This window comes from Hypanus sabinus, chromosome 7 (assembly GCF_030144855.1).
Source record: "Hypanus sabinus isolate sHypSab1 chromosome 7, sHypSab1.hap1, whole genome shotgun sequence".
NCBI lineage: Eukaryota > Metazoa > Chordata > Chondrichthyes > Myliobatiformes > Dasyatidae > Hypanus > Hypanus sabinus.
In genome coordinates, this window is record NC_082712.1 from 117401155 (window position 1) to 117420213 (window position 19059).

Here is a 19059-nt window from a genome sequence, read left to right on the forward strand (position 1 = left end):
CCCCTTAGGATCTTTCTTCCTCTTTGGAATGAACCGATCGTGCACCTTCTGCATTATTCCCAGAAATACCTACCATTTTTGTTCCACTGTCTTGTTCCATTGAACTTTGGCCAGCTCCTCCCTCATAGCTCCATAGTTCCCTTTGTTCAACTGTAATACTGACACATCCGATTTTCCCTTCTCCTTCTCAAATTGTAGGTTAAAACATATCATATTATGGTCACTACCTCCTAATGGCTCCTTTACCTCGAGGTCCCTGATCAAATCCGGTTCATTGCACAACACTAAATCTAGAGCTGCCTTCTCCCTGGTAGGCTCCAGTACAAGCTGTTCTAAGAATCCATCTCGGAGGCACTCCACAAACTCCCTTTCTTGGGGTCCAGTACCATTCTGATTCTCCCAGTCTACCTGCATGTTGAAATCCCCCATGACAACTGTATCATTACCTTTGTGACATGCCAATTTTAACTCTTCATTCAACTTACACCCTACATCCAGACTGCTGTTTGGGGCCTGTAGATATCTCCCATTAGGGTCTTTCTACCCTTAGAATTTCTCAGTTCTATCCATACTGACTCTACATCCCCAGATTCTGTCCCCCCCTTGCAAGGGACTGAATATCATTCCTCACCAACAGAGCCACCCCACCCCCTCTGCCAGTCAGTCTGCCCTTTCGATAAGATGAATATCCTTGAATATTCATTTCCCAGGCCCTGTCCGCTTGAAGCCATGTCTGTTATTCCCACAACATCATACTTGCCAATTTCCAACTGAGCCTCAAGCTCATCTACTTTATTCCTTATACTTCGTGCATTCATATATAATACTTTTAATTTGGTACTCCCTTCTCCTATCATATCAATTCCTATTTCACTTGGCCATACTGCATGATCTTTCCTTGAGCTTTCTACTCCATTGATTCTGTTGTCCTTTTTAACTTTTCTTATTTTCACTTTCCCTTTAACTCCATCCTTATATTTCCAGTTCATCCCCTCCCCCCAACTACTTAGTTTAAATACATCCATGTTGCAGTGGCAAACCTGTCTGCCAGAATGCTGGTTCCCCCGCCTATTAAGGTGCAACCCGTCCCTTTTATACAATTCATCCCTACCCCAAAACAGATCCCAGTGGTCCAAGAATGTAAATTCTTGCTTCCTGTACCAGTTTCTCAGCCACACATTCAGATCCATTATCTCCCTGTTCCTGCCTTCTCCAGCAGGAGGAACTGGAAGCAAACCAGAGATAATCACCCTGGAGGTCCTGCTTTTCAGCCTTCTTCCGAGTTCTCTGAAGTCCCGCTGCAGAATGTCCTTCCTTTTCTTCCCAATTCATTTGTGCCAACGTGCACTCCCACTTCCGGCTGTTCACCTTCACTCTCGAGGATTCCCTGCAATCGGTCCGTGACGTCCTGGATCCTAGCACCAGGGAGGCACCACACCGTCCTTAAATCTCGCCGATTGCCGCAGAAACCCCTTTCTGTACCTCTTACGATGGAGTCCCCTACTACCACAGCTCTTCCTGATGTCTGACTCCTCAGCTCTGCTTCTGCACCAATTTTTGGCTTGCAGACCTGTCCGCCTCTCAGACTGGCAGTATCTTCTGTCCTGACAGCTTCCAAGAAGGTGAACCTGTTTACAAGAGATACATCCCCTGGGGTCTCCTGTACTTCAAGCATCCTTTCCTTCCTCATCGTCGCCCCCTTTCTCTCTCTTCCGGTATCCTCGGTGTAACGACCTCACTGTAGGTCCTGTCCAGAAAACCCTCGTTTTTGCGGATAAACCTGAGGTCATACAGTTCTTTCTTCATTGCTGCAACATGCTCCTTCAGAAGCTGAATCTGGACACACTTTCAACAGCTGTAGCAACCGGGGGCACCAACAGTGTCCCTGCCCTCCCACATCATGTACGTAGCACACTGAATCAGCTTAGCGGTCATGTCTTCACCCTCTGCAATTGTGCCTGGCGTAGTCTCTTCGCCGAAGACTCTCGAGCCAAAGACTAGCACTTTTCATGCTAGGCACTTCCCTCGACCAGGCCACTTCCCAACAGGCCAGAATCTCTCAAGCCAAAAGCATTGCTTTTATCATGGGAAGATCTCGGGTAGCTCAATTGAAGTCAGTATCTATCCCTACAAAAAGCTCACAGCTGCTGCAATGGCAAGCCTTATGGACACATTGTGGAGGACAGAGTTGTATATGCAGCGTCATTACTCAGTTTTTTGGACTGATAGTTCTTCTGCACTGAAGTATATTAAGAATGAAACTTCTAGGTTCCAAACTTTCATTGAAAACAGAGGTTTCAGAAATTCTTTTCTTTTACTAATTTTTTTTGAAACATCAACAAATTACATTCAATACAACCAATTGCCAATTACATTTTGACTGTTTAACCCAGCCACCCCCCAACCTTCTTCACCATCGCCCCGCTACCCCCTCCCCTCCATCCACCAACTGAATAGTAGTGCATACACAGACAAAACATTCCTATTTTAACAAAAGATCCTTTAAGTTAGATATCAAATTTCTCCACATTAAGATTGAGTTTGGTTGTGCATCATTTACTCTGGCTGATGAAAGTTCCAAGTAAGAAATGTCCAAAAAGCTCCGAAGCCAGTGAGTATATGAAATATCATGGGGAGGTTTCCAACGCTGGACTACAATCTTCTTAGCTGCAGTTAGGCCTGCAGCCAGACATTGCATGTTTTTTCAGTAAGGGAAAGGTGGGAGTCATCATTTAGAAGATGTACAGCAGGATCCATTGGTAAACGTACCCCCATTAGTTCTGTAAGAGTACTGATAACCTTCCTCCACAAACCAAAAACCCCAGGACATTCCCATACAACATGTATAAAAGAGCCAATGGTTCTGTGGAGGCAAAATGAGCAATATGGGTCAGGAACCAGTCCCATTTGATGTCTAATTCTTGGTGTTAAATATGCTCTATGACAAAATTTCAAGTGTATATACAGATGATTTGGGTTTTTCCAAGCACCAGCAGCATTATCCCAAATCGCATCCCAGTCTAAGTCTTGTCCCAATTCAGATATGTCCCTATCCCGGGCTTTCATTCCTGATGTGGGCATATAATTCTGGGAGTTTAATTTATCATAGATATATGACACTATCTGCCCTGGAGCACCCTGTATCCAACAAAATGGGATGGTCCTTTAAATCTGACCCCCAGGGAATGCCGTAGGCTTTACAAGCTGATCTTACTCTAAAGTAGCAGAAAAGAGAGTGTTTATCAATATTATATCGAGATATCAGTTCTTGAAAGCTAAGGATAGCACTTGCCCCATTAATATCTTGAAGAGTAGCAATACCTTTATTGTCCCAAGTTCTGTTAGTGAATGGTTCCCCCCCCACCAGATAGAAAATGATTATTGTTCCATAATGGAAATGATTTGCACCATACGCTTTTAAATTTTAGGAGTTTTTCTACTACTGTAAACACTTGTAGCATATGGCTTTAAATTGGACCACAATACAAATCACATTTTTTGGTAGACATACCTATAAGGAAAAAGTCCTTCAACCTTATTGGTGCTATTAGCTCTTGTTCTATATTTTTCCATAATAAAACTTAATCCTCCTCCATCCAATAGCTAAGACTTTTTAATACAAATGCCCAGTGATACAATTTAAAATTTGGACATGCCAATCCCCATTCGACTTTTTGAATTGTAGAGTTCACCACTTTATATTGGGTCGCTTATTGTTCAAACATAGCATCGTAGTAATGAGTCCAGTTTTCATCAATATCCTGCTGGAGGTGCAAGTGGGATCATTGAGCAGATAAAATTAATGCAGGGTAAGATGTTCATTTTAATGACCGACATACGGGCTGGGACTGATGCTGCCAGGTGTCTCCATCTATTAATATCTTCTATTTTTTTTCAAAATTAAAGAGTAATTTGTTTTAGCCACAGGTGATAGGGAAGTATTAACTTTAATACCCAAGTAGCGGACCTCATTTGTAACCGTAATTTGGGGAGGGAGAGACACCTTACTTTTATCCGTATTAATCAGCATCAGTGCTGATTTTGACAAATTAACTTTGTATCCTGAAAGAAATCCAAATTGCTCCAGTGTTTTTAAAACATAGGGGAGAACTTGTTAAACATTTGCCATATAAACTAGCGTGTCGTCCGCGTAAAGTGATATCGAATGTGAAGTTGTACCTATTGTAATAGGGGAGATCTGAGGACAGTTTCTAATTAACTGTGCAAGCGGTTCAATAGATATAGTAAAAATTAAAGGGGACAAAGGGTCCCCTTGTCATGTGCCCCATCCTATGTCAAATAACTCTGTGAAACCTCCTCCCACACATACCCGGGCTGAAGGATTAGCATACTGTAGCGGTGTGCTACAAGCAGCGCTAAAATTACGACACGGAGTCGGTAACTGCAGTCGAAGGAAAAAACTTTATTCGAAAACTTCAGCCTCACTTTTAAGCCTCTGTCAACCGGCCCCCCATGGCGAAGAGGCTCCAAAGCTCTGTGCTCGCAAACCCCCGTAGGCTATCTAATTGTGAGTCGGTTCGCATACGCTAGGAAATGAGCCGCCACATAACCCCCCCCCCAGAACCGGCGATACACCCCCCAATGTCCACAGCCTGGGCCAGAACCTGCTTGGGAGGTCGGCCTCTGCGCCGAGGCGCCGGAAACTCGGCCGGTTGCGCCAGGTCCACATGGGCCGGCTTGAGGCGGTCCACCGTGAAAACCTCCTCCTTCCCCCCAACGTCCAGCACGAACGTGGACCCGTTGTTCCGGAGCACCGTAAACGGCCCCTCGTATGGCCGCTGCAGCGGTGGCCGATGCCCGCCCCTTCGTACAAACACAAACTTACAGTTCCGTAGGTCTTTGGGTACGCAGGTCGGGTGCCGCCCATGCTGTGAAGTGGGTATGGGGGCCAGGTTACCGAGCTTCTCGCGAAGTCTGCCCAGGACTGCAGCGGGTTCTTCCTCTTGCCCCTTCGGGGCTGGTAGGAACTCCCCGGGGACGGCCAGGGGCGCGCCGTATACCAACTCGGCCGACGAGGCGTGCAGGTCGTCCTTGGGCGCTGTGCGGATGCCGAGAAGGACCCAGGGAAGCTCGTCCGCCCAGTTGGCTCCTCGCAGGCGGGCCATGAGGGCCGACTTCAGGTGACGGTGGAAACGCTCCACTAGCCCGTTCGACTGTGGGTGGTAGGCAGTGGTGTGGTGCAGCTGAGTCCCCAAAAGGCTGGCCATAGCTGACCACAGGCTGGAGGTGAACTGGGCGCCTCTGTCGGAGGTAATGTGGGCTGGTACACCAAAGCGGGATATCCAGGTGGCGATCAGGGCTCGGGCGCAAGATTCGGAGGTGGTGTCGGTGAGCGGGACCGCCTCTGGCCATCTTGTGAACCGGTCCACGATAGTCAGGAGGTAACGCGCTCCGCGCGACACTGGCAGGGGGCCCACGATATCCACATGAATGTGGTCGAAACGCCGGTGGGCGGGATGGAACTGCTGCGGTGGGGCTTTGGTGTGCCGCTGAACCTTGGCCGTCTGGCAGTGCATGCACGTCCTGGCCCATTCACTGACCTGTTTGCGGAGTCCGTGCCAAACGAACCTGCTGGAAACCATCCGGACAGTTGTCCGGATGGAGGGATGCGCCAAGTTATGAATGGAGTCGAAAACACGTCGCCGCCAGGCTGCGGGGACGACCGGACGGGGCCGGTCGGTGGCGACGTCACAGAGTAGGGTCCTCTCACCTGGGCCCACGGGGAGGTCCTGGAGCTGCAAACCAGAGACTGCAGTCCTGTAACTCGGAATCTCCTCATCTACCTGCTGTGCCTCTGCCAGTGCCTCAAAGTCTACCCCTTGGGAAAGGGCATGAACGGTAGGGCGAGAGAGCGCATCCGCCACGACATTGTCCTTACCCGAGACGTGCCGGACATCCGTTGTGTATTCAGAGATGTAGGACAGGTGGCGTTGCTGGCGGGATGACCAGGGGTCGGATGCTTTCGTAAACGCAAAGGTAAGCGGTTTGTGGTCCGTGAACGCGGTGAAGGGCCGACCTTCTAGGAAGTACCTGAAATGCCGGATTGCCAGGTAGAGCGCCAACAGTTCCCGGTCAAAAGCACTGTACTTGAGCTCGGGTGGCCGCAGGTGTTTGCTGAAAAACGCCAGGGGTTGCCAGCGACCTGCGATGAGCTGCTCCAGCACCCCACCGACTGCCGTGTTTGATGCGTCCACTGTGAGGGCGGTAGGGGTGTCCATTCTGGGATGTACTAGCATTGCGGCGTCAGCCAAAGCTTCCTTCGTTTGAACGAAAGCGGCGGCGGACTCCTCGTCCCAGGTAATGTCCTTGCTCGGACCCGACATCAGGGCGAACAGGGGGCGCATGATCCGGGCAGCTGAAGGGAGGAAGCGGCGGTAGAAATTGACCATACCTACGAATTCCTGAAGGCCTTTGATCGTGGTGGGTCGGGGGAAGTGGCGGACCGCATCTACCTTAGCGGGCAGAGGGGTTGCCCCGTCTTTAGTAATCCTGTGGCCCAGGAAGTCAATGGTATCAAGTCCGAACTGGCATTTGGCAGGGTTGATTGTAAGACCGTACTCACTCAGTCGGGCGCAGAGTTGACGGAGGTGGGACAGATGCTCCTGACGACTGCCGCTGGCTATGAGGATGTCATCCAAATAGATGAACGCGAAGTCCAGGTCCCGTCCCACCGCGTCCATTAACCGCTGGAACGTCTGTGCGGCATTCTTCAGGCCGAACGGCATGCGGAGGAACTCGAAGAGGCCAAACGGGGTGATGAGAGCCGTCTTGGGGACGTCGTCAGGATGCATCGGGATTTGATGGTACCCTCGGACAAGGTCGACCTTGGAGAAGATCCGGGCGCCGTGCAGGTTTGCCGCAAAGTCCTGAATGTGCGGCACAGGGTAGCGGTCCGGTGTGGTAGCCTCGTTCAGCCTGCGGTAGTCGCCGCACGGTCTCCAGCCCCCCGTCGCTTTGGGCACCATGTGCAGGGGGGAAGCCCAGGGGCTGTCGGACCGCCGGATGATCCCCAATTCCTCCATTCTCTGGAACTCCTCCTTCGCCAGTCGGAGCTTGTCCGGGGGAAGCCGCCGAGCACGGGCATGGAGGGGTGGTCCCTGTGTCGGGATGTGGTGCTGTACGCCGTGCCTGGGCATGGCTGCTGTGAACTGCGGTGCCAGAACCGATGGGAACTCCGCCAGGACCCTGGTGAAGTCGTTGTCGGACAGCGTGATGGAGCCGAGGTGAGGGGCTGGCAACTGGGCCGCGCCCAGGGAGAACGTCTGAAAGGTCTCGGCGTGTACCAGTCTCTTCCTGGGCAGGTCAACCAGCAGGCTGTGAGCTCGCAAAAAATCCGCACCCAGAAGCGGTTGGGCTACGGCGGCCAGTGTGAAGTCCCACGTGAACTGGCTGGGGCCGAACAGTAGCTGCACCTGACGGGTGCCATAGGTCCTTACTGTGCTGCCATTCACGGCCCTCAGGGGGGGACCCGGTGCCCTGCTGCGGGTGTCGTAACTTGTCGGAGGTAAAACGCTGATCTCAGCCCCAGTATCGACCAAAAACCGGCGTCCCGACCTTCTATCCCACACATACAGGAGGCTATCCCGATGGCCAGCCGCCGTAGCCATCAGCAGCGGCTGGCCCTGGCGTTTCCCGGGAACTTGCAGGGCGGGCGGCAACGGCGGGCTTCTGCGCCCCACCGCTGGTGGTAGAAGCACCAGTGGTCATTGGGCCGGGGGTTAGTGGGCTCTGCGGCCGGGCCTGGACAGGTTTGCTGCCGGGAGCGTGGCTGGGAGATCTGTGCGATGGACGCCCCGCTCACCTTTTTGGCATTCCACAGCAAGTCCGCCCGGGCTGCCACCTTCCGGGGGTCACTGAAATCCGCGTCGGACAGCAGCAGGCGTATGTCCTCGGGCAGCTGCTCCAGGAATGCCTGCTCAAACATGAGGCCTGTGTGTCCCTCGGCCAGAGACAACATCTCGTTCATTAAAGCCGATGGAGGTCTGTCGCCCAAGCCATCCAGGTGCAGTAAACGGGCAGCCCGCTCGCGCCGTGAGAGTCCGAAAGTCCTGAGGAGCAGGGCTTTGAATTCCGTGTACTTGCCGTCTGCCGGGGGCGACTGTACGAACTCCGCGACCTGGGCAGCTGTGTCCTGGTCGAGGGAGCCCACCACGTAGTAGTAGCGGGTGTCTTCTGAGGTGATCCGGCGAACGTGGAATTGGGCTTTGGCTTGCTGGAACCATAGGTCCGGGCGCTGTGTCCAGAAACCCGGCAGTTTCAACGAAACCGCATGAACAGAGGCGGCGTCGGTCATTTCTGGTCCAAAAATCGTTTGGACCGTCGGGGTCACCAATTGTAGCGGTGTGCTACACGCAGCGCTAAAATTACGACACGGAGTCGGTAACTGCAGTCGAAGGAAAAAACTTTATTCGAAAACTTCAGCCTCACTTTTAAGCCTCTGTCAACCGGCCCCCCATGGCGAAGAGGCTCCAAAGCTCTGTGCTCGCAAACCCCCGTAGGCTATCTAATTGTGAGTCGGTTCGCATACGCTAGGAAATGAGCCGCCACAATACAATGTTTGAATCATATTGATAAATTTATCGCCGAACTTAAATTCTTTAAGAACTCTCCAAAGATATGGCCATTCAAGGCGATCAAATGCTTTTTCAGCATCAAGAAACAGCAAGCCACAGGCAGGTGGGATTTTATATGTTGCACTTAGTATGTGTAAGAGCCGGCAAATATTATCAGATGCAAGACGCCCCTTGATAAAGCCCGTTTGATCTGGGTTAATTATTTTCCCAACTACTGGCTAAGACTTTGGAAAATATCTTGAGGTCAGCATTTATCAAGGAGATTGGATGGCAATTGGCACACTCCAAGGGGGCTTAGGTATAACTGTGATCAGGGCTGTGTTTAGATCTCTATGGAAAGCTAGGTAAAGTTCCACAGGTATAGACAATAGACAATAGGTGCAGAAGTAGACCATTCGGCCCCTCGAGTCTGCACCGCCATTCTGAGATCATGGCTGATCATTCACTATCAATACCCAGTCCCTGCCTTGTCCCCATATCCCTTGATTCCCCTATCCATCAGATATCTATCTAGCTCCTTCTTGAAAGCATCCAGAGAATTAGCCTCCACCGTCTTCCGAGGCAGTGCATTCCACACCTCCACAACTCTCTGGGAGAAGAAGCTCTTCCTCAACTCTGTTTTAAATAACTGACCTTTTATTCTCAATCCATGCCCTCTGGTACTGGACTCTCCCAACATCTGGAACATATTTCCTGCCTCAATCCTATCAAATCCTTTAATTATCTGAAACGTTTCAATCAGATCCCCTCTCAATCTCCTCAATTCCAGCGTGTACAAGCCCAATCTCTCCAATCTCACTGCGTAAGTCAGCCCTGCCATCCCAGGAATCAACCTAGTGAATCTACGCTGCACTTCCTCAATTGCCAGAATGTCCTTCCTTAAACCTGGAGACCAAAACTGTACACAATATTCCAGGTGTGGTCTCACCAGGGCCCTGTACAAATGCAAAAGGACATCCTTGCTCTTGTATTCAATTCCCCTTGTAACAAAGGCCAACATTCCATTTGCCCTCTTCACTGCCTGTTGCACTTGCTCATTCACCTTCATTGTCTGGTGAACTAGGACTCCTAGGTCTCTTTGCATTCCTAACTCTACACCGTTCAGACAATACTCTGCCCTCTTGTTCCTGCTTCCAAAGTGGATAACTTCACATTTATTCACATTGAATGACATCTGCCAAGTATCTGCCCACTCACCCAGCCTATCCAAGTCTCCCTGTATTCTCCTAACGTCCTCTTCGCATGTCACACTGCCACCCAGTTTAGTATCGTCAGCAAACTTGCTGATATAGTTTTCAATGCCCTCATCTAAATCATTGACATAAATCCTAAAGAGCTGTGGTCCCAATACAGAGCCCTGTGGTACCCCACTATTCTCCTCCAGCCAGTCCAAGAAACACCCATTCACTGCTACCCTTTGCTTTCTATCTGCCAACCAGTTTTCTATCCATGTTGAAACCCTGCCCCCAATGCCATGAGCTCTGATTTTACTCACCAATCTCCTATGTGACACCTTATCAAATGCCTTCTGAAAATCTAGGTACACAACATCCACTGGCTTACCCTCGTCTAACATCCTTGTTACACCCTCAAAAAACTCCAACAGATTAGTCAAGCATGATTTGCCCTTGGTAAATCCATGCTGGCTCGGCCTAATCTTATTTCTGCCATCAAGATGTGCCACTATTTCGTCCTTAATAATGGACTCAAGCATCTTCCCCACAACTGACGTTAGGCTAACAGGGCGATAGTTCTCCGTTTTCTCCTTCCCTCCCTTCTTGAAAAGTGGGATAACATTAGCCACTCTCCAATCTTCAGGAACTGATCCTGAATCTAAGGAACATTGGAAAATGATTACCAATGCATCCGCAATTTCCTGAGCCACCTCTTTTAGAACCCTCGGATGCAGACCATCTGGACCCGGGGATTTATTAGCCTTCAGTCCTACCAGTCTACTCATCACAGTTTCTTTCCTAATGTCAATCTGTCTCAATTCCTCTGATACCTTATGACCCTGGCCCATCCATACATCTGGGAGATTGCTTGTGTCCTCCCTGGTGAAGACAGATCTAAAGTACGCATTAAATTCTGTTGCCATTTCCCTGTTTCCCATAACAATTTCTCCCAATTCATTCTTCAAGGGGCCAACATTGTTCTTAACTATCTTCTTTCTCTTCACATAGCTAAAAAAGCTTTTGCTATCCCCTTTTATGTTCCTGGCTAGACTCTCATACCTGATTTTTTCTCTCCGTATTGCTTTTTTAGTTAAGATCTGCTGTTCCTTAAAACTTTCCCAATCATCTGTATTCCCACTCATCTTAGCCCTGTCATACTTCTTTTTCTTTAATGCTATACAATCTCTGACTTCCTTTGTCAACCACTGTGGCCCCTTCCCCCTCTTTGAATCCTTCCTTCTCATTGGAATGAACTGCTTTTGCATCTTTTGTATTATCCCCAAGAATATCTGCCACTGCTGATCCACTGTCTTTCCTGCCAGGGCATCCGCCTATTTAACTTTGGCCAGCTCTTCCCTCATGGCTCCGTAGTCTCCTTTATTTAATTGCAACACTGACACCTCTGATCTGCCCTTATCCCTCTCAAATTGTAGATAAAAACTTATCATGTTATGATCTCTACTTCCTAATGGCTCCTTTACTTCAAGATCACTTATCAATTCCTGTTCATTACACATCACCAAGTCCAAAATAGCCTCGTTCCTGGTTGGCTCAAGCACAAGCTGTTCCAAAAATACATCCCTTAGACACTCCACAAACTCCCTATCTTGGGGTCCAGCACCTACCTGATTCTCCCAGTTCACCTGCATGTTGAAATCTCCCATAACGACTGCATTAACTTTAGCACATGCCAATGTTAACTCCCTAATCAACTTGTACCCAATATCCACGCTACTGTTTGGGGGCCTGTACACAACACCCATTAGGGTCTTTTTACCCTTACTGTTCCTCAGCTCAATCCACACAGACTCTACTTCCCCTGTTCCCAAGTCACCTCTTACTAAGGACTGAATCTCATTCCTCACCAACAGGGCCACCCCACCCCCTCTTCCCATATTTCTGTCTCTACGATAGCACATATACCCTGGTACACTCAATTCCCAGGCCTGATCCCCTTGCAGCCATGTCTCCGTTATCCCAACAATATCGTAGTTCCCCATTTTCATCTGAGCTTCAAGCTCATCTGTCTTATTTCTGACACTACGCGCATTCAAGTATAGAATTCTGAGCCCATTCCTCCTCTCTTTGCTTAAAACACTGTCTACTGTACCTAACCCAGCTCCTTGAACTTCCATCGGGCTAATTGCACCCTGAATTTTGATGACCTTCTCAAGATCACCCAAACCTTCTACACAGTTAACCCCATGCTCCTTCTGACCAACCCTCTGGATCTGGATCCCTGCCCCCTGCACAACTAAACCCCCCCGAGCAGCACTGGCAAACACTCCTGCAAGAATGTTAGTACCCCTCCAGTTCAGATGTAGACCGTCCCTTCGAAACAGATCCCAATGTCCCTGGAACAAAGACCAATTATCCAAAAACCTGAACCCTTCCTTCCTGCACCATGCTCTCAGCCTCGTATTAGTGTGCATAATCATTCTATTCTTCGCCTCACTCGCACGTGGCACAGGTAGCAATCCCGAGATTGTCACCCTGGAGGTCCTGCCTTTCAGCTTCACTCCTAACTCCCTGAACTCTCTAAGCAGGACCCCCTCACTCACCTTACCTACATCATTGGTCCCTACATGGACCACTACATCTGGGTTCATGCCCTCGTTCTCAAGAATAGCCTGCACCCGATCTGAGATGTCCCGGACCCTGGCACCAGGGAGGCAACATACCATCCGAGACTCCCGATCTGCCCCACAAAATCTCCTATCTGCCCCCCTGACTATAGAATCCCCTAAAACTATCGCTCTCTTCTCTTCCCTCCTCCCCTTTCTAGTTGAAGTTCTAGTATGCCATCTGTACCTGGCGTACGGCCTCTATTTGTAGTTTTGACTGCTTTAATTAGCTCCACCAGTGTAATAGGAGAGTCTAGAGTTTTGGTGTCCTCTAATGACAATGCAGGGAGGTCTAATCCACTAAAAAAATTGGTGAAGTCATTCTCAGAAGGAACTGAGCCACTTGTATACAATTCTTTAAAGTAATTCTTGAATGTCTCGTTTATTTCCTCTGTTGAAGATACTACTCCACGTTTAGCACATCTAATTGCTGGTACAGACCTTTTAGCCTCCTGTTGTTTGAGCATTAGTGCCAAAAGACGGCTCGGTCTGCTGCCTTCTGCATAATACTTATGTTTGGTTATATGGATCATATATTCTGCCCTGATTCTTAATAAGTCATTTAATTCTGCTTGTTTTGTTTTGAGCTCGTTTTCTTTTGTTATGGTGTGTCTCCTTTTGTGATCATTCTCCAAAACCTTCCATTGTTCTTCTAGGGTGGAAACACTGACATTAACCGCCCCCCTCTAGTAACAACAAATTAGAAAGGTAAAGCAGTTCTCATAGACAATCATATCAAACAGTCAAGAAAAAAAACCTGGACAAACCCATTAACCTATATAATTAAAACCATTTCCTTCTCAAATATAGTTTAACACATTATCAAGACCCCAACAGCTCTCTAGCGAGAAACTGTCGCTTTAACAGATCATCACTTAGCGATGGCTCTAGTGCTATCTTATCTGGTGCCCAGGAACGTAAATAAGTCTACTGGAGACATAACATTCTAAAGTTATTCAGAACAAACTGCTGTTTTTCAGCTTCATTCTTGATGAAGTATGACAATTGGGTATATTGAATATCACCTTAAAACTCTGACCTGCAATACAGAGAAACAAATTGGCCCCTTAATTAACTAAGTACAAAAGTGCAACGAATAACTTACCAGAGAACTTCATATCTATAACGTTAACTTGCCCGTGCCTGTTAGATTGCGCATGCAGGCTAGTCCAAGCTCTTAATGTAGTTCCATCTCCTCCTGAAGGGCGTGTGGACTTTGCCCATGGTCTTCTTCCATATCTCCCAGCACCGATAATTTCAGAGCTTCTTTCACTTCCTTTTCCGAGTTAAACAACATCTTCATGCCCTTGATATTCACTTTCAAAATCGCCAGGTATAAAAGAAATATGTTGATCCCCTTCTGTCGAAGCTTAGCGCGGATCTCCTTGTATCCCTGCCATTCCTGCATTGTGCCGAGGCTGTAGTCGGTGAAGAACTGCAGCTGGATGCCATCAGGCAGAGTAGGTTTGGCTTTCCTTGCACCCTCCAGGATAGCCTGCCGGTCAGTGTACCGTAGAAGCCTAAAAATCATGGTCCGCGGTCTTGAAATGTTGTTGGAAAAGATCCTATGTGCTCTATCAGTCTCTAATGGAGTGCTGTGGGAGTTCTTGAGCGCTGGAATCCAATTAGGGAGCATCTTCTGGAGGTAACCTCTTGGATCATCGCCCTCAGCGCCTGTCAGTAGGTTGACCAACTACATTGTTTCTCCTGGATCTGTCCTTCAAGTCGTTTAGCTTTTTCCATATCTTAGTCACCTCCACGAGACAGGAATTTGTAACTTTCTCATTCCTGCGTATGCAAACCTGAATGTTGTCTATTTTGTTGAAGACTGTGCTAAATTTTTTAGCATGAATGTCTGCTTGCTCCAACGACCGGAGAATGTTACCATTCTCTGCCATATGCTTCTGTATGGGGTCGAGAGCCTTTTCCAGTGACTCCTTTAGCATGTGGGCAACCATTTCTTGAAGCGATTCCATCTCCATTGCCATTGTTTGCTTAATTAGCATAGCTATTTCCTCAGATGAATCGCTAGCTTGGTGTCATCTGCTGGTATCTTGTTTCCTGGTTGAGTTTGAATCTTTTTTTGAGGCCATGTCTTTAGTAAGATCTTTTCCAACTCAACCTTGTAATAAGACCGTCTGTCTATGAGCCCTAAAGAACTTGAAAAAGGAGGGTTATATGTTAGCGCTGAGTGCTGTGCTGCCATCTTGCCTCGTGCCTCACCGGAAGTCCCCCAGGTTTCAGAAATTCTTAAGGACTCACAGGAGGTATGTAAGAACGTAAAGCAACCCAGCAGATGTGGCCTCTAGCAGATTCAAGGTGAAAGCATTCCTGAAAAATGAACCATGGGAAACAGGGCCTCAATATCTTCTTGAGCCTGAAAGGAAATGGCCTGTGAATCCTGATTGTTCTGGAGAACTACTGCCAGATGATCTGCAAGTTAAGGGAAGTGTTGCAGTGAATACTGTGCAGATTGAAGAGGAGGTGGATGCAGTAACATGTACAATCCATCACTTTTCGTCTTTGACCCATTTGACGAAGATGGTCCTGGATTCTTAAATTTAAGAACCTGCTCTTGATTCTTAGTTGGACGAGGAAGCAATTGAACATGGCTCTTGCTTAGTCTTATTTGGATGAAGAACAACCAGGAGAGAGAGGCTGAACGGGCCAAAGGTTAGATTGGCCGAGGTTGTCCTCAGTAGAGGAGCTCAGAAAGGCTGAAATGGAGATCATTTGGTTTTGCCAGAGAAAGAGATTTCCAGATGAATTCTCAAGTTTGCACAGGGGAGAAAGTATGAAAAGGAACACGCATGTTTTCAAGCTTAATCCAGTACTTGAAGATATTGGCTTGAGAATTGGTAGACTGCTTAGTAGAGTAGCTATGCCTGAAGAGTCTAAACATCCTGTTATACTGGCAAAGGATCTCTATATCTCAGATATCCTTCTGAGGCCTGTAGATCAAGAGGTGGGGCATGGTGACTATACTCACATGTTGTCCAAATTGCACCAAAATACAGGATTCCCAGCGCTAATGGAGCTATAAGAAGAATCCTGTTTCCATATGTTGTTTGTTGACAACTCCAGAATGCCAGTAGATGGCAGATCTGTCTCTGTACAAGGTATCTCCAGCTGAACCTCTTTCCACGTGCAGGATTGGACTATTTTGGACCTTTTGAGGTGAAGAGGTATGGGGTCATTTGTTTATCCGTGAAGACTTCTTGTCTCCTAATTTTGTAGTACATAGTTGTAAGTATTATAGGGTCCCAAATATAGAAACATGTATCTATTTTCTGCCTGCCTATATTGCATTTTGTTATGCAAATTTGTCACATGGTTTGGGCGTGGTAGAAGCAAAATATGTGTATAGTTATATATTCACACTTTAACCTCATTTAGTTTAGTTCGAGAGGGGTTGAGCCAGGGGATGAATATATTTTGTTGACCACTAGGGTTGTTATCACTAACTTTGCTTGCTTACGATCTTTGCTTATTTCACTGATTCCTCTAGTTTTGCTAATATCACTATATTAGATCATTCATCTTTGCTGGTTTCATAGTAAAGGATCAAATATACTTTTTTTTGACTTGGACCTCAGTTATTTGGAAGCACATCATACAGTGTTAATTCCCTCACTGGATTCTCTGCAGATTTAGTTTGTTTTTCAAGTAACCGCTACATAATGCATTGGTCAGACCACACTTTGAGTATTGTAAGCAGTTTTGGGCCCCTTATCAAAGAAAAGATGTGTTGGCATTGTTGAAGGACCAGGAGAAGTTCAAGACAATGATTTGGGGAATGAAAGGGTTGACATACCTGAACTCGCTGGAGTTTTAAAGAATGAGGGAGGATCTCATTGAGGCATATCGAATATTGAAATGCTTACATAGACTGGGTGTGGAGAGGATGTTTCCTGTAGTGGGTGTGTTTAGGACCATAGAGCACAGCCTCAGAATAGAAAGTCATCCCTTTAAAACAGAAATGAGGTATTTCTTTGGACAGAAGGTGGTGAATTTATGGAATTCATTGCCATGGACAGCTATGGAGGATGTCATTGAGTATATTTAAATCAAAGATTCTTGGTTTGTCAGGGTGTCAAAAGTTACAGGGTAAAGGCAGGAGAATGGGATTTTGAGGGATAATAAATCAGCCATGATGGAATGACGAAACAGACTTGATGGGTCAAGTGATGTCATTCTACTTTTATGTCTTATGGTCTTATGATATAATAAATCAACAACTAAATTAGTTATTTTCATAAGGTATTTAAAGTAATTTTCCAAGTTATTGGGTTATCAAAAACAGTTGAAGCTTCTGATTGTGGGCGATCTTTAAAATATCCTGTTATGCCTTTCCATTTTCTAGAATTGGTAAGTAAAATGGCAAACCATCATAATGAGGTAGTTCTCTTCAAGTGGAATGTATAGTGTCAAGTTGAGAAAACTGACGACACTGTTAGTATGGGATTTGATTGGATACTAAAATCTATTATGATTTATTTATTGAAGCTGTGCAAGTAGAATTGCTTTTAGTATTTTGAATATACAATGGATTTCGTTTACTTGAGACACATTGGGACTAGTACATTTTTGCCCAATTAAGCAGCTTCCCCAATTAGCTGATGTTCCATGCAAATAGTTAAAAAGCTATTAAAAAAAAGACAAGCTATCATTTAACTATGTAACAAATTATGTCTAAATGAAATACAGCACAAATTAGAACACTACCCATACTACTATAGTACTATAAAACTATATTAGTTCCTAATAGTTATTGATGGAGGAATTCATACAGTATACACATTCTTTTGACTGTAAGTTAACAAAATCAGCACAGACACCTTAGAGTAGATATGATATGGACTGCCTTCATATGAAGCTTACAGTGATTGCACCCTATAAATCTTCATTTTCATTGCCATATTCAAAATGATTGTCGATACCTTCAAATTCTTCATAGTTTCTAACTTGTTGAAGTAGTGAAATCATTTAATTTTCACTTCCAACCTAATGCATGGCATCTCCAAGCCTAAATGCTTGAAACCACAGTGAGCAAAAGTTTTGAATTGTCTTGCTGCTTATTTTTCGCCAGCGATCTGCGACAAATATCACTTCTTTTTAACACAATCACATACCCCTGACGCTATTTAAAAACTGTTTGCTCTAAGCATGATAAGGATGGCAAATGCATGTGTCTGACTCCCATTAGAAACTGTTCAGCAACAGTCTTCTGCCCCAAATTAAGTGGCTGCCCCAATCAAGAGATAGCCAAATTAACCGAAATCCACTATAATAAAAGAAAACATAAACTTTGAGCTTAACTAAAATGTGTGCTGATCTTTATTGTGAGCTAAATTATTTGTTAAAATTGGATTAAACATTCAAAGCACATGAACGTTTTTGCTGGCTTTCTCTCAATAGTTCAAAATTTTCCGGTTTCTTTCTCCATCTGCATAGCCTGCAGGAAATAGTTAAAATTGAGATATAATAAGACATTGAGCAATTGTATAGTTTAAATGGGCATGATTATGTTTTTCATTTTGTACAGAAAGTTGCATTCATGGTTTCTCTGGGGTTGGTTACACATGATCACCTTGAAGGTAAGAATGCCTTTTTGCTGCTTTTCTCTTTCATATTTGCAAGATCTTTTGCATGTGCCATTTTCCTGATCCTTTCCAGTAACAGCAATAATTTTTTTCAATTAATATTCAGTTCCTTTCATTTGAGAATAGGTTGTAGTGGATCATGTCTTTTTTTTAAATTATAGGATGAATGACTTCAATATGGAAAAAAGAAACACTGATATGGAGACAGGAAGTTTATTTAAAGTAAATACCTCCACAGCCACTTAATGGGTTAAATCACTACAAGTTAGAATCCTTACTGTTGTAAACTAGGTCTTTCCAGAGTCAATGCTCATTTTTGGGCTCACAGGTGTATGTCAAAATAGCAAGGAATGTAATGAAGTTAGGTTGCTATAGTTGGATTCAGCACATCTAGATTAGGAAAGGTTTAAGAGAGCTGAAAACTATGTGGAGGACTGTGGGAGAGATTACTTCTAGTTGTTAAATACTTAGCCTGGAAGAAGTTAGATCTTCGATAAGGGCAATGCCATTTGCTACTTGGGTAAAATGCTAAAAGGTATCCATTATATCAAATAACTGTTTTGAACTGATGGTGAAAAAAGTGAAAATTGGTTTAAAGGAAATGAAATCATTGGCCAAATTGAGCTCATTTTTAGCAGTAGTTTGGCAGGAAACTTCCAACAATCAGTCAATTGCAGCACAATGTTTTCAACCTGTTCATGTGGTCAAAGTAGTTTTCCTCTAGATTCTCCTAAGTTCCAAAGACATGCAGGTTGGTAGGTTTATGGCCAGTGGTAAATTGCCCCTATAGTGTGGGTGAGTAGTAGAATTTGAGGGGAATTGGGAGAATAAAATGTGAGCAGTGCAGGATTAATGTGGATGGGTACTTGGTGGTTTGTGTAGACTCAGTGGAACTAAAAGTGCTGATTCCATGCTGTATGAGTCTATGAACTCAGTAATACAAGAAGACAGTGGCTTTCAAAAGGCACAATGTTCAATATAAAATAAGCTCAGCATAGTTTACAAGATTAGTTGATTTTTGATTAGTTATATCTGTTAAATTAGACAGATAACTGAAATACAG

The 19059-nt window shown here is 45.9% G+C and overlaps 1 protein-coding gene across 3 annotated transcripts in view; it reads left to right on the forward strand.

The window, feature by feature from the left end:
- phf21aa (PHD finger protein 21Aa) overlaps positions 1–19059 on the forward strand; it is a 408208-nt gene that overhangs the window by 342152 nt on the left and 46997 nt on the right. For all 3 annotated transcript variants that reach the window (XM_059975460.1, XM_059975461.1, XM_059975463.1), the window contains one exon: positions 17939–17990. In XM_059975460.1, the coding sequence (XP_059831443.1) occupies positions 17939–17990 (52 nt within the window). The remainder of the gene's footprint in view (positions 1–17938; positions 17991–19059) is intronic.